Source organism: Lonchura striata, chromosome 20, assembly GCF_046129695.1.
Source record: "Lonchura striata isolate bLonStr1 chromosome 20, bLonStr1.mat, whole genome shotgun sequence".
Taxonomy (NCBI): domain Eukaryota; kingdom Metazoa; phylum Chordata; class Aves; order Passeriformes; family Estrildidae; genus Lonchura; species Lonchura striata.
The window spans coordinates 8,102,365-8,118,292 of record NC_134622.1 but is presented as its reverse complement, the minus strand read 5'-3'; the positions used below and the strand labels follow the sequence as shown (position 1 = coordinate 8,118,292).

At 45.3% G+C, this 15,928-nt stretch overlaps 2 protein-coding genes across 8 annotated transcripts in view; one reads left to right on the top strand and one right to left on the bottom strand.

The window, feature by feature from the left end:
• SPECC1 (sperm antigen with calponin homology and coiled-coil domains 1) overlaps nucleotides 1–12,135 on the bottom strand; it is an 86,954-nt gene extending 74,819 nt beyond the window's left edge. For 4 of the 6 annotated variants that reach the window (XM_077787532.1, XM_021524943.3, XM_021524944.3 and 1 more), the window contains exon 1: nucleotides 1,114–1,464. The gene's annotated coding sequence lies outside the window, so the exon portion shown is untranslated. Of the gene's footprint in view, nucleotides 1–1,113; nucleotides 1,465–12,052 lie in introns of those variants that run through there. The other 2 variants (XM_021524942.2, XM_021524945.2) reach the window with 2 other exon arrangements.
• Nucleotides 12,136–12,351: 216 nt separating this feature from the next.
• Nucleotides 12,352–15,814, top strand: TIMM22 (translocase of inner mitochondrial membrane 22). Of its 2 annotated transcripts, XM_021524954.2 has the most exons (4): nucleotides 12,352–12,609; nucleotides 12,959–13,155; nucleotides 14,129–14,201; nucleotides 15,230–15,814. In XM_021524954.2, the coding sequence occupies exons 1-4, from the start codon at nucleotides 12,378–12,380 to the stop codon at nucleotides 15,304–15,306; spliced, it is 579 nt and encodes a 192-aa protein (XP_021380629.1). In that variant the 5' UTR covers nucleotides 12,352–12,377; the 3' UTR covers nucleotides 15,307–15,814. The 2 variants fall into 2 exon arrangements, with proteins under 2 accessions (XP_021380629.1, XP_031362345.1); XM_031506485.1 differs by lacking the exon at nucleotides 15,230–15,814 and having other exon boundaries at nucleotides 14,129–14,317.
• Nucleotides 15,815–15,928: the final 114 nt, after the last annotated feature.

Sequence of the window (15,928 nt, the reverse complement as noted above, 5' to 3'; positions counted from 1 at the left end):
AGAGGACTTCTGCATTTTAAAAATATTCATAACGAACAGGAACAGAACAGACCTAAGCAACAGTTTGCAGCTGTGACTGGGGGCCACCGATGGAATGAATGACCCACCTTGGTGGGCTACACAATGAAATTAAATTGGTTTAGAACTGCACAAGAAAGGGAAGGGGTAGCACATTGTCATGTGCATGTTAGCAGGAGGAATTTCTGTGGTAGTTACAGAAATTGTGCAGAAAAAACACTGTTTGAGCAAATCAGGTATCCTCTCTCCTGCCAAGGTTACAGGGGCAAAGAACACCTTAATTTAGAAAGAAATATGCAAACCAGAAAGGATCAGTAGGGGATTTCTAGAACTGTACAGAAAAGAAAAAGGTAGAGAACCCCCGTTTTCAAACCAGTTCTACCACTAATCCTTTACTGCTACAGACACAGGATTTAATTAACATCTCTCCAACTTTGCCATATTACCTGCTCTATAAATGCTGTTGTTATTACAATTGTTTTTATGACCAATCTTCATCCCCAGTACAATTTTAAAAATAGAGGTGCTGCAATGAAAGGGTCCTGCTGAGAACCTGACCAGCTCTGGCTGTAAGAGATACCTGCTGGAGTGCCCCCAGTGCTCTCCCTGCTCCCACAAACATGAGCTGCCAAAGCTCCTGGCTCAGCAGTCCATTCCCTTCTGCCCTTCCTTGACTGGACTGTGTGCACATGCAGCAGCACAGGAAACCCTGCTTGTGCTCCTGCTTCATTTCACTGTCGGGGAACAACCGTAAATTGCCAGAGGAAAAAGCAGGAACAGAAACAGCTTCACCCCTTCTGTCACTAAATCAATGTAGCTGAGCAAGAGGAAAAGACAGTAGCCAGCTCTCATGAGGGAATTTCTTTCTGCAGTTGCAATGGCTTTTAGACCATCCTCAGCCCATTTGCAGCTAACACAGCCGTCTTTACCCTATTTTTGGTTAATTCATTTAGTTGTACATTGGGATACTATGAAAAAAGTGTTGTTGAGCAAAGCAGGTTCATTCACTCTACACATACACTATTGGCCCAAGAATTCTTCTAGAGATAATACAGCTCCCATCATAAAAGAAATAAAAGATAATAAAATACTTACAGTAAAAGCTTGTCCTCTTTTCTGCATTAAAAAGAAAAGTGTCTCCCACTAGCTTCTGACAGCATGTGCAAGCCAGACTGAAAATTCAGGGCTTGAGTGCTTCCCTGAGAGGAAAACCACATTGCAGAGAGACACAGAGCTGCTTGAGAAATGATTCACACACGGAAGCAAGCTGGCTCCACCGGCGCCTCGGCATTCAGCACACACACAGGCACTCGCTTACTCAGGGGAATGACAAATATTATATTTTCATCAAAGCAAGGAGGATTTATGCAAGAAAGCAATTTGTAGCCTAGGTCCAAAACAGTGAGATGCTTCAATCCTTAAAGCAGACGAAGAGTTTCTTTCAGGGTCCCATCATCCCCAACTGCAGGACTGGACGCTGGGCAGAGTATAAACCACAAACTGGTCTGGATGATCCAATTAAGCAAAAACATGCAGCACATACCACAGAGAAAGGGCAAGGAGGTGGCATAGAAAAAGGCATTTTCAGAGGAAAACACAGAAGCAGCTTTCAGAATCTTTTCTATTCCACAATAATACATCCCCCAGAGTGCCAGCAATCACAGCCAGGACACCTTATGACACTTCCCTTGCCTCCATCACTGCTTCAACAAAGTGGAAGTGTGGGTGTAGGGAAGGAAGGTGCGCTAAGACAGAAGCTTTTACAAAATGAACCAGAATCAGTTCTGAGTGAATCGAGCTGCCCGAGAAGGGTCAATCTGTTCTTTATTTAGAAAAGAGCAAATAAAGGACAAGAGCAAACAAATGCTTGAGAATGTTCCTCTTCCCTAAGATTTTTGAAAAGAATTTCATGATTGAAAACAGGAAGAACAAGGCCAGAGGTCTTAACAGAGTTAAAGCAAGCAGAGATAGTATCAAATTGAAGGAGACAGAAGAGATGAAAAAGGCATCAAATCCAAATTTCAAACATAAAACTAACATGTTTTAAACAGAGCTTTTTGTCCAATTCTGTCTAGAGAGGATCAAATCACCCTCTGGTGTCTCTGACCAAAGAATTCCTACAGACCAGGAATTCTCCCTCTGAACAGTGTGAACCAGGTATTTAAGTAATGTTGATACTACAGCAGATGTTTCTAGTAGATGCTGAAGAATCTGAATAGTTCAACCTTATTGCACCCTCCTTACTCGAGGTGCCAAAGGGGCCTGAAGGAAGCTGATGCTATGCCAAGAGTTAATTTATGTTGTAGCTCAGTGTTGGCAGCACTACTGTTATCACAGAGCAACCAAACCTACAAATCAGATCGAGTCCAAGCCAAATCAACTCTGAAGATTATGGATTTGAGATCCAACTTTCTGATATTCTTAAGAGTAATGAAATTTTATCTTAAAATGCCAGAACAAGACAAAAGAGCATGCCATTATTTGGCACAGGATAAAGTAAAGCACTGTGTTTAGCAGGTCTCAGATACTATTAGTTTTAAGTCCCCAAATTCAGTCAGAATTCAGTCAGGTGCTATTCCAACTTTGCCAAGATGCACAATGTACCAATCCTTCTATTCAGCCCATTTTGACATTTTCTTCAATATCCAAGGTCAGGCTGTGTGACCACTGGTAGAACTTACCTGTTCTGTATTTTTACACAACATTCAGAGTTCTTGGGATCATTCACAGCTCAGATAAGGAGGAAGTTGCTCAGATACTTGATCTGAATGCAGTGTTCCTCCTCCCTGAGGAAGTAACCCCACACATGATGCAGGCACAGGCAATGAGGGTACCCAGGGGAGGGACAGCAGCTCACTGCTCTGCTCTGATCATGGACCACCTTCACAACTGAACACATGCAGCTCAAAAATACCAGCTCAGGGCAAACAGCTGAAGGAACCTGGACCCTGAGCTCATAAATGAGAGGGACATCAGGTGCAGACACCTTGCTGAGAAGACTTTGGCTGAAGAAACCCAACCCTTTTTGGAGAGCAGCCCCTCTGCCACTGCTGGTGAGTTTGTTTGGGCTCAGAGGGATAGCAGTGTTGGCAGCTTGATAGGTTTTCCTATCCTCCAGCCAAGAGAAATAAAGAACTGAGATGAGGGAGGGGAAAGGCAAGATGAGCTCCTGTATTGCACTCTCAAATATCTTTGGGATACATTTGATAAATATAACTTGACCAAAACCTAAAAATGAAATGCTTGGCTGTAAGGAGACAGTCACAACATTTACATACTTCAGCTTGGGGAGACAGCCTGAAATAGTGGTGAAGAATTTCCCTAAACCCAAGGAGACCAGACAGAATATTTGTTTATTTAGGTTTTCTGGTAGCCCTTATGGCTATAATTACCTGATCTCTTTACTTTGACCAAAGTGTTATTCAGCATAAAACTGTCCCAATTGATACATTGCCTTTCTGTTTAATGAAAAAAACAGCCCAGAAACAAACAGCTCAAATGAGTTGGCCAGGCTGAAAGAAAGCCAAGGCCTTAACCATAATTACTTTCACACAGCCAGGGTGAGAAAACAATTTCAAGTAGCAATATAAACTTTTTTCAAGTATATGCCAGGTTCTCACCCAGCTGGTAAAATTGGTTGACAGACAAAAAAACAGTGAACATATTGCCTGCATTCTGCTCAATGCACTTGCTCCCACAACTTCCCTACAAGGTATGAGAGAATAAGACCAAACCTCACCATTAATACACCTTTAAAATACTGCATTTGAGGAATTTAAAGGCTTTATGCTGCAAACTGCATTAATGGTACAATTCCACAAGAACAAGTATGGATGAGAACTTAACGAAATGGGCAATGGGCAGAATTTTGGGTGGCACAGCTCATTTGAGAAGCAAATGCATAGTGTGGAAAAAAGGCTCACACAAGGAACAAGGTTTAAAATATCTTTGCATTTACAGATATTTATGCCATATTTAGCTGCTTTTGTGCATGAAACAATCTTAATTACAGAGGAGAGAAATTCCATAAACAAGGCTATTATGTCAATAACAATGTCTTTTTAAAGCAAGTCTCTAATTCAACTGTAAGGCTCAGGACATTGCTGTCTGGAGTTGGAAAACCAGAAGCAATTACAAAGGCAAGCCTGCATCAGACAGGGGATATTAGTGGAGTCAGGCCATGGCTTTGGGACAGAATTTACTCTGTGCTTTTTCCCTTTTGGACATAACTGATCCAAACTGCTTTATTTTCTCAGTTGCAGTGCAGATGTCAGGAAGTTCACGCTGCTGGTGGACGTTTGCAGAGTGAATCATGGGGCACCACTTTCCATTTTGACAAAAACAACTGCTGCTCAGTCAACAAGATGCTGCTGATCAAATGGGTGGATGGAACTCCTGCAACTGCTGCCAAAAAGGCTCCACCAGCACAAGCAAGCTGTGTGAGCTGCCTTGGAGAACTGGGATTTATTTTTCCCTTCCTATTCTTAAGAGACTACTCACCTAAGGGGCTCAGCCCGTGGCTACCAGCTTTGACCTGCAAGTGGAGAAAATGCTTGTTGCTGGAAGAGACTAGAATAATTAAATTGGGGTGAACAAAAGGCAGATAATGTTTGATGGAACATGGAGTGCTATAGGAGACAAGAAAAACAGCTTCCTCTGGTGCCTATTGCCAAAATTTCAGAGGACCAGACAACAACTTGAGAATTTCCAAGGGAACAGCCACTGAGTCAGTCAAAAATAGAACTAGGAAACTGCCTGTTTCAAAATCACTGTAAGATCTGCCAGCATTTTTCAGTATTTCTGTAATTTCCGAGTAGAACACTCAAGAGTTAACACACATTTATCTACCCCCCTCCAAAAAAAAAAAAAAGCCAACCCACAGAAAAAGGCAAAATGAGAAGGGAAATCTATGTAGCATAGAAACACTCATCATATTTCATATACTTAAAATAAAAATCACTGATCACTTTTCCACACATTTATGCAAAGTTTATTATTCTTTGCAATTTTCAAACATCTCTACTTCCTTAGGCATCATCAACAACCAAGGACAGCTTTCCTGCAGCCACCCTGTTATTCAAAATGTGGATAAATCTAAACATGCAAAAATAGGCAATACTGGGTGCTCTTCCCTGAAAGAGGATGGTAAGACTTAAACTGTTCTTTTTTACTGTTTTTTTTTTCAATGATTAAAAGCAAGAAAGGCTTAAGGGAAAGGGAGTAACTTTCTATTTTATTATTCCTCACTGTTAGTTTTCTGCTATATAGGCTATAATGTGGCACTCATTAACAATTCATAGAAAATTACCATATTCAAGTAGCACAGCAAGTTTTTACTACCTACCCAGGCAAAATCCTGCATAAACCTACTTGCTCCCTCTACATATTGTCCCAGAGGGATCTCCTGCTGGAAAAGCTGGCATTTTATCACCTAACGGGAGAGGAATTCCAACAGGTTGGAAACTCCAAGGAGCCCGGAACAGAAAAACATTCCATTAAATCATTGACAACGCAGAGCTGCTCAGCAAAATGAAGCTCTGGAGATGTGTGCTGGAGGCTGCCTCGGAATTAAAAACCCCGATGGGATTCCGGAGCAATGTCCCACTGCTTTGAACTTCTCGGGGCGTTTTAGGGGGATGCAAATGAAAGACCAGAGGTAGCGGCTTGGTCTCCGAGGGATTCACGCTGGAAGTGCCGACAGCAGGAACGGGAGCGGAGCTGTGGGATCCGCCCCGACCCACGGGGAGCCCAGCGGGAACCGAACCAGGACAAATCCACGGAGGGAGCTCGGGTCGCAGGAGAGGAACGAGCCCTCCAATGCAGATCAGGACTGCAGCAAAAAGGCTCTTGGCAAGATTTGGTTCCCCACACAGCAATGCCTTGGAGCGCCCACCTCGCGTTTCCTCTCTGCATCTTTTACAGACACTCGATCAGAATCAGTGGATCATTGCAGTAGCTTAATAACTCATCTATTTTACAAGTCAGGAAATGAAAGCACCTAAATGACTGAATAAATATCACAAATTAGCAAGGGTCTACAGTGCTCATCAATTTTAACTCCCATATAAATCAGCAGCTTTGGTAGACATGAACACTGTTATACAGAGGCACCCAGAAATTTGGCTTTGATGATGTAATCAAATTCAGAAAAAAAGGGATAGTCTAAATTTAAGTTCAACAATTCCTTTCCTCTAGACAGCTTGTAGGAATAAACATGTTTACTACTGCTTAAACTTTTAAATCAGCTTAGCAGACTTGAGAAATTGAATCAAGACGCTGAAATTTGAAGTGCCTAAACACTGAGACCTTCCCAGCATTAACCACAATGCTACAGAAGAACCATTAAGAAACAAGTAGTGGTATAATGCAGGCAAATTCCATTCTGAGACCCAGATTCTGCTTTCAAGACTTCTTATGAAATTATTTCCTTGGATCTCTTGGTTGGCGAACATAATCGCTTCAGATTTTAAACCCTTGGTGCAAATCTGGCACTCAAGAGACCTTATAACTCAAATGAATTCGAAGCATCCTTAAGCTCAGCAAAAAAGCTCTTGGCACGTGGCTCACGTTGCCTGTGGGGCAGGTAAGGACAGATATCAACACCTCACCAGCATGAGCTCACCCTGCAGGCACAATCTTCCCATCAAACGTGCTCAGTGCCACTCGTGCTGGCTCTGCTGTGCCACTTGTCCCCCACACACAAAGTGGATGCAAACTGCTCCTCTCCTCAAGGTCTCATTTTCTGGTGCAGCACAGCCGCACCAAACAGCTCATTGCCAGAGCAGGGCCTCCCTTACCAAAAGGCCTAAATGCCCAGAAGCAGGAGGCACAGGCAATGACGTGGGAAAGCAGCAAGAATAAGCGCTCAGTTTTCCATGTTCCTATAAAAGCAAGTGATAATTTAAAATCTCCAGCAGATCTATAGTAGGAGCGCAATGAAGCAAGAGAACAGATTGCACTAAAAGGAAGAAGTGCCCTATGGAGTTTGTGACCTGTTTACCATAAGTAAATAAATAAATGAAAGCAAAACAACCCCCTGAGGTGACAGTTTGCATGAGGGACATTAGTGACTCTGTCATGTGGAAGCCTATAGAAACAACTGCCATTACAGAACAAACGATTGATTGGCCACACAACAGGAACTCGGGAGAGAAAGCAGATGTGAAAGAAGGGAAGAGGAAGATTTGGAAATGAGGACAGCAGGGAAGTCACTCTGAATATTGCCCAACTAACACCACTGCCCTGGTACACAGCACTGAAGGCAGAGAGGAAAACGGAGCAGTTTGAGAACACCATGAAATTAAGAGAGAAAACACAAGCCAGATCAATTCTTTCTACTCCACAATTAATCACTCAGCAACTCTTTCTGCTCCTGGGGCAGGTGAACCATCACAATTTTGCCTCCTTTGTTAGGGTTAATTAGTTCACTTGCTGACAGTATTGAAAGGCCAAGTGTTGGCTCAGCCAGAGGGAGTGACATCTTCGATTCCTGCAGGAGCCTGCTGCCCAAGGAAAGCCTGGGCTGTCCCTGCCTGTGGAACTGTCCTCTATTCCCTGATCTGGGGATAGGCTCCAGAATAAATCTTATTTCTTTCAGTTCCACTACCATCCACTGCTATCAAAAATCAGGAATATGTTATTTTGTCCTCTTTGATCTCACTCAAACCGTGAAAACAACAACCTAAGCATTTTGCCCTGCTGTATCTTGGGGAGCTGGAAACCTTTTACCAGCAAGAAATTCTTACAGCAGTTACCATGGTGACTCTGGTAATAGATATTTAAAGGCAGCTCACTCATAATCACATTCACTAGATATCAGGAGGCTTTAGTAAGAGAGGCACAAAAAGCTTGAAACCAGGGAGCCTTCCAGGCTTGGTGATGGTATAAGAAATTTATAGGGAGGGATCTGCTTATCCCATTGTTTAGCTGGACACAAAGGGCTCCTGTTCAAATCTGGAATGGCACTGAAGCTTGCAGAATAAACTATTTTTAGTTTGTCAACTTAAAAAATTATTCTGAAAGACTCATTTCAATCATGGTACTTCAATAAATCCTTTCAGAGTGGTCATTGCCAGAAATATAAGAAATAGCTGTGCCACAGCTCCATCCCCCATTAGAGCCAGGCTGCTGGGAATCTCCTGGTCTGCCATCACCTGGAAACTCAAATCTGGATAAAGCTTTCTGAGTTGAAGAGGTTTGTTTGGTTATACAAACATTAAATAATTTATTTCTTTAGGTCTGAGTCCACAGCTTTCCAATCCACTACAACACAGCCAAGAGAATCTGCAGAAGCAGATCTCCAGTTAGGGAGCCACTTCACCAGGCTGCCTAAGCCTGTGTTACAGTCATCAAACTGAGATTTCCTTTCTCTTTTTGCTGCATATTTCCATGACAACTTTCCTGCAGTATCAACTTCTTTCTATTGGAAAGGTCTCTCAAAGAGAATTTAGGCTTCTATAGCAACAGCTGAAAGCCCTGGAAGATGATGATGCCTGAAACTTTTTTTTAGACCACACAAGTGTGTTTTAAATTTTATAGATGAAAACAAAAATATGTGTAATATTGGGTAAACTGTGAAGAGAAGAAGTACCTTGCTGAAGTGGAACAAACACAAAGAAACCACCTACTTTCAAAAGGGATGCAGACTTTGAGATCTAAAACACTGGAGAGAGCAGACAGGATCAAACACTCATCTTGAAAAGCCACATCCTGTTCCTTCTCTCTGAGCTACAAAGCACAGTCACAAGGAACGAGTCTGCTGATCCTAAAAAGAGATTTTAGCCCAAGATCTCTCTCTGCAGCCTATTTTATACTGAACTAAAGCAAAAAAAACCCAAAAAAAAATTGGAAAATCAGTGAGTCAGGATTCCTTTTGAGTTTTAACTCCAATACACCTGCCACCTACCTATAACCTAACCTTTTTCTTAGTACTTTAGCTGTTTGCCATGGTAGTGACACAGTATTTTCCAATACTGAAAGCTTTAGGAAACAAAAAAAACTTCAGAAGAAAAAAAAAGCCCTGCTGCACTCTCAACCAAATAAATTTGCTAAACTCAAAAGCCAAGGAAAGTGTAGAAGCTGAAGCAGCTTTCCTTCACTGAAATAAGATGTATTTCACAAAGCACTTCACTTCTCCAGTACACTTCCAAACTTAGTTTTTTAAAGAAGAAAAAAAATACAAAACATCACATTCACAAGGTCAAGGAGAAGTAGGAAAGGATGAAATTTAATGTATAGATGAGAATGCCAAAGGGTGGAAATGAAGCCCAGCAGGTCCCAGCACCTTCCCTTTTGCAGCCACTGGAAACCTCTTTGTACACAACAAGTGAGATCAGCAGTGTGAGCACCTCAAAGAAGCCCCACTTTCTTCTGCTTATAGAAATTAAACGTTTTTCCTTTTTCCATTAAAGTACCCATTAATTTATGTCCTCTGTCATTCACCCCTACATCATGACAGTTCTGATAAGGATAAAAAAGTGTCCACAGGTAAGAATGAGTGAAAAAGAATGCATTTGATCTAATTCTGGTTGACTTCCACCTTCAGTCACTTCTTGACCAGCTGAATAACTTCAGAAAACACTCTGGAACTGGCAGTTTGACAAAATAAAAGTTGGGGACTGTAAAAACTGATTTTTATTTTTTTAATAGCACTGCTAGAGTCTATTCAAAACCTGGGAACCCTGCAACCAAGACATATGCAAAACCAGGATTTCTGACAAACCCCTCATTATTTCCAAGATTTATCCTGTCTGGAGAAGACTGAAGCGTGGGAGTCACTGAGTCACTGCAAAGGTCAAGTGAATTGCAATTATTCAGTGTCACCGTGTGCTGCCCTCTGCTGAAACAGGCACCGAGCTCCTTGGAGCAGCACAAAAACTCGGGATCATCTGTGCCCGCTGCTGCCCGAATTCAAAATGTTTCATTTTGTGGGACTGGGCAAGGTTAAAAATAACCTGAGCTCTTGCACCGGACTGAAGAGCTCCAGGGTAAAAGAGTGGCTTAGGGACAGCAGTCAGGGAGAAGGAAGAGGGTTGGATGCATCACCCTGCAGTGATGGAGGTTCACAGGCTTGGAAAAAAGAACCAGCTGAAAGTTTCATTTCAGCATCTTGTTTATCAAAGGTGTTGAACTCTCATATTACCTCTCAAATCCTTAATCCTCCATCTGATTTCACCTACACGAAAAATCTGTTCAGGCAGATGAGATTATTCAAATACTCAAGCACCAGAATTTGTTCATGTGTAGAACAGAATGGGAAGAGGAGAAAACTATTAAATATCGAAGGGAAAAAAATAACATCTAATTACACATTAATATCCATAAATAAGTATATTTTATAGAATCATATTTACAAAATTCTTGCTTAAATATTTTATTTACAACTAGTAACCCAGCATTTTCTCCAAAATGCAGGGAAAGGGCAAATAAAGTCAAAGCAATATTTAAACTATACATATAAACTCTCAGTGCTGAAATTCCCAATCCAACATATATGTTTTTTTCCCTTTAGGCCTTTAGAAATTAGGCTTTGCTGTGTGACTTCGACATCATCCCAGCAAGGTTATTTTGGATCAAAAAGATTGAAATCTTAAGTTGAGGGTTCCTTAGGGAGATCATCCTGCCAGCAACCTCCCCTACCTTGTCAAGATGCTGCTGGAGTAGATTTTAACCACGTGCTTTTTCATGGGATTTGACCTCAAAAAAATTAAAAAAAAAAAAAAATAAAGAAAAGGTGGGAGGAATACTCCCAAACAAATAAACAAAAATCCCAAACAAACAAAAAACTCCATTATTAAAAAAACCCCAAGGACGAAAAAAAAAAAGCAAAAGAGGGAATAGCAGTGGGCAGGTGGGCCCTGCTGGTGCAGCCAGCAGAGGGCAGTGGGATTTACAGGAAAGTTGTTGAACTTCGTCTGATGAAGTATTTGAAGTGATAAAATTATCCATTTAAATTTTTATTTGAACCTACCTACAGAAAGATTTAAGCAAGATAGAGAAAAAAGGATCAAAATGGAAAAGAAAATTTATTAGTTTAGGACCTCTAAAAAGTCGTGTTTCAGGGTATCAGGATGATTTCATACCAATGCATCATTTACTTAATTTTTTAAATAATTTTCAATTACTGAAATACAACAATTCCATGCATCCTATTGAAACCAAGAAAACTATTTCTCATAGATTTTAAAACCTATGGGTTACTTAAAATAGAAAAATATCAAATAAGAAGAAAGATATTTTTAAGGCACACCAATTGTCACTTTTGAAGATGAAAACTGGCTGTAGTCCACAAGAACAAGAAAGTAAAAGAGGTGAAGAAAAAAAAGAAACACAAGCAAGGAACATAGACTTTTTTAATGCTCACTGCACCTTGCTTACCAAAAAGGAAAAGCAACATTTCTCACCTTATCACCAAACGGAACAAGCCCCCCAGAGCTTGGGGTTGTCCGTGATTTGACACGAGCATTTTGTGATGGAACACTGTGGGTATTTTCAGCGCACATGTCCCGAAACAACACCGCTGCCCTGCGCCAGAGGAGACCGAGCTGTCCCGGGGCTCCGGCGGGGCACAGCCCTTGCCAGGCTGCGGTGCCCTGGGCCGTGCTGCCCCGCCGGGACCGCGGGCATCCCCCGTGCCCTCAGAGCCCCGCCGGGACCGCGGGCATCCCCCGTGCCCTCAGAGCCCCGCCGGGACCCTGCGGGCATCCCCCGTGCCCTCAGAGCCCCGCCGGGACCCTGCGGGCATCCCCCGTGCCCTCAGAGCCCCGCCGGGACCGCGGGCATCCCCCGTGCCCTCAGAGCCCCGCCGGGACCCTGCGGGCACGGCCACCCCACGCCCCGCGCGGGACCTGTTGCCCTCAGACACCGCCGGCGGGGACACCGCGCCCGCTGCCCGCACCTCAGCCAGGGCACAGGGACCGCGTCCCGCACTGCGGCACCTCAACGCTCCCCCAGCACGGGGACGCCCGGCGCGACGCTGCCGGTTCTCCCCGGCCCAGCCGGTCCCCCCGCGCTGCCCTCAGCGCCCCGCGCTCACCTGCAGCCGCCGCCGCGCTCGGGGATGCTCCGCAGCCGGAGCCCTCACCTCACCTGCACCGGCCGCCAGGGGGCTGCTGCGCGGCACGCCGGGTAATGTAGTCCCCTGCATGCCCGGGACGGCCAATCCCCGCGGCGCGCCGCGGAACGTGCCGGGAGTGGTAGTTCTGTCCGGAGGTGCCGGCGCGGGGCAGACTGGGAGGTGTAGTCAAAGCGTAGCGGTGCGCAACAGGCTTCTCCCCGCTGCGGAACTACAACTCCCGTGCGCCCCCGCCGCGGCGGCTCTAGCGGGCCCGGACGCGGCGCCGAGGGTGTGCGAGCCCATCATGGCGGCCCCGCCGCCCTCAGCGCCGGGAGAGCCGGCACCGCCGCCGCCGCCGCCGCCGCTGCAGTACAGCCTCCTGCTGCAGCACCTCGTGGGCGACAAGCGGCAGCCCCGCGTCTGGGACCCCGCCATCCTCGGCGGAATCCCCTGCCCGCCCAAGAGCGAGGAGCAGAAGATGGTGGAGCGGGTCATGGAGAGCTGCCCCTTCAAGGCGGCGCTGGCTTGCGTGGGAGGTGCGGCCGCTGGAAGGACGGGGCGGGCACCTGTGGGGTCGTTCGGGGGTCCCTGTGGGGTCGGGAAAGGGAAGGATGGAGAAGAGGCTGCAGTCCCCGTGTTTGATTTTCCTCCCGTGCCTGTCACATGTCGCAGGCAGGGATCTGTGTCTGCCTTCCTTGGCGAGGCACAGGCGCTCACGGCTTTCCTCACACAGCACGGGCTGTCACAAGTGGCCATGGCACCGAGAGATTCCTGCCCTGTCACAGTGCAGCGCTCACGCACAGCAGGAGCAGAGCCGCCTCACTCCCTGCAGGGAATGTGCTGCTCCAACCCAGCCCTGTTAATTCCGCTGTTTATCTTCCACAGGATTTGTTCTGGGAGGTGCGTTCGGTATCTTCACAGCTGGCATTGACACCAACGTGGGGTTTGATCCCAAGGATCCCTATCGCACGCCCACGGCCAAAGAGGTGCTCAAGGACATGGGGCAGCGAGGCATCTCCTACGCCAAGAACTTCGCCATCGTGGGTGCCATGTTCTCCTGCACGGAATGCGTGGTAGAATCTGTGAGTAAGAGCCTACCCAACCATTAAAAAATGATTTCTGGTACTCTTTAACATCTTTTGCTAGATCCAAATAAGTACATATATCCTGGAATGGGCTGCTTTGTTCTTTCTTGGCCAGCAAAGCTTTTCAGCTTTGAGATCTGTCTTCAGAGCTGCTGTTCTCTGACAGAATGAAGAACACTTTTGCAATAGCAAAGTCCTTTTCAGTTTTAAGTCCTAAATGTATTGGCAAGCATAGGCATTACTTTTTAAAGCCTAGCTACAAGTGCTTGTGTAAAATGTCAAACTGTGAGTTGCAACATGGTAATTTGAGTGTCTAAAAATTCCATATGTAAAAAGGGATCATTTGATGCAAGTTCTTGAGTAACAGGCCAGTTTTCATCTGGCCCCTACAGTCAGAAATGACCTTTTGCAGCTCAGTGGTAAATCTATCATCTGGGGTTTTTTTTAATAGGAAAATTACCCTGTTACGAATTTGAGTCCTGTCTTTTAATTGAAAGGCACAATTACTTCTTAACTCATCTAGAAGAAAACCATATCTGCTTGCACAATGGAGCAGAACAAAGAGATCTGTGCACTGGTGAAAATCCAGCATGTCCTGGCTATGGAAATAGTCCACCTTTGTCAGCAGCTGCTGTGACTCACCTGTGCCAAGGACCAGGGCTGCTCTGATGTAGTTATTGCACTTTTAGACTCAGGGCTGTGTTCTGGGGGCTGTCCTGGCTCTCCTGAGGATCTTTGCCACAGCACTGCATTGCACCGTATGGATTTGTCTCACCTCTCCCAGTTACCTGCTCCTTCCTCCCTTCCCGGCCCTGCAAGGCTGGGAGTGCAGGGCCATCTGCTGAGAGCAGAGGGAAGAACATCCTCAGCTGAGAAGGGGATGGAAGAAGGTCGTTTAACCTTGCTGCTAGCAGAGATACCGAGTATTTATTCCATATTTACTTGTTGGCTCTGATTTGTAATTCCACAGTATCGTGGGAAGTCAGACTGGAAGAACAGCGTTATCAGTGGCTGCATCACAGGAGGAGCCATCGGCTTCAGAGGTTGGTGCTGCCTGCTGGGAACTGTTTCTGTGATAAGATTGAAGTTGGTTATGCAGCACACGATGTTCTTAGTGCAGCACACACACCACAAACCTCTTTGCATGGGGTTGTGGTGATGCCAGCATGAGAGTGTGCTCCAGACTGGCAGAACTGTCAGCTCCAAGAATAAGTGGGGATAAGGAAGGGTTGGTCATAGAGGAAAATCAACAAAATTCACTTGAAAGAAAGTCAGGAGATGGTGGTGGCTGTCCACACTTTTCTGTGGTGTCATGGGAGAGAGCCAAAAATACATACAGAAGCTCTCGTGCTAACTGAGCTCTACACATCTACCATTTCACTGTCTCTGCTTTGAAATTAGTACTCTCCTTTGAAATTAGAACTAAAGAACTCTCTTCTTTTGTACCACATGTGAAATGCTTTTCTTCTTTCTCAAGTATCAGTTCAAACAGACAATTCTACTTACGTGTAAACAAGAAGTGGGGTTTTAGTCCAGCAGCACTAGTGGAGACTTTTCCTTTAGTGGTAACATCTGGAAAAATGCCTAAGTAGGAGAGAGCTGCTCTGCTCATCAGAAATAGCAAACTTCTCTCACTCTCCTTAAGAAAAAAAACTGTTCTGTTTTATGGAGCATAAATTAAAAGAAAGCTTTTAAAAGTGCTTCTAATTGAGCTTGTTAAGTTGTGTCTGTCCTAGACCTAATCCTATTAGAGCTGTCAGAGCAGTGGCTGCTCTTCCTATCCCTCCCTAGCCCCACCAAGCCACTTGCAGGGCTCAGATGAGAGCACAGTAACCTCAGCAGTGGCCACTGGAGGGTTCTCTTTTGTCCCCTGGGTGAGCCTGAGGACACAGCACCCAGACAGCAAATCCTGCTGTCCCCGAGGGGCTGTACATCAGGCAGTGGCAGTGCCAGTGTCCCCTGGGAGGGCACTGCCACGTTCCTGCTGGTGTGAGCTCTGAGCCAGCACATGTTACTGGCAAGAAGAATATTCCTCCTGCTTTGTCTCACGGTTCCCACCCTTGCCTTGCAGCTGGCTTGAAGGCTGGGGTGATCGGCTGCGGAGGATTCGCCGCTTTCTCCGCTGCAGTCGATTACTACCTGCGGTAACAGCCGGGACCCTCGGGAGCACGTGCCCTGTTGAGTGCTGCTGCTGAGAGCCTGCATCACGGACAACCACCAGGCTTACCTTTCCACTGCCTCCGGAGTCGGGGTGACGCTGGCCGCTTTCTGAATGACTAACAGCAACCTGGCTGCGAGCCCTGGCGAGCTGCTCCAGGCAGCTTGCGGGAGCATGGGAGGATGGAGCCAGGCACAGAGCAGCATCTCCAGGACAGATCAGCTGACTGTCAGTTTCCAGGAAACATGCCTGGACTCTGAGCTCTTTCGATCCTTTGGGGCTGATTTTGATTAAGTCTGTTGCTGTCATCAAAAGAAGGCAGGAGGACAATCTTCGAAGAGAAATGCAGCGATCTAGGTTACCACATATTTGAAGGTGCTGGAAGTGTTTTAACAGTCACCAGTTTGCAGCTTGCTACTCTGTTGGGGAGAGGTAAGATCCTGTGGAGAAATAAGTTTGTTCCAGGCTTTTCTTAAAATACCATCTGAAGACAAACCACCATCTGTACAACTTGTCTTATTTCAAGTACAGAGATGAGCGCCAGATTTCTTTACTGTGTTTTAAAGGGAAAAGCAGAGCGGAATCCTTAGCCTTAGAGCTGTGTGGTTGCTG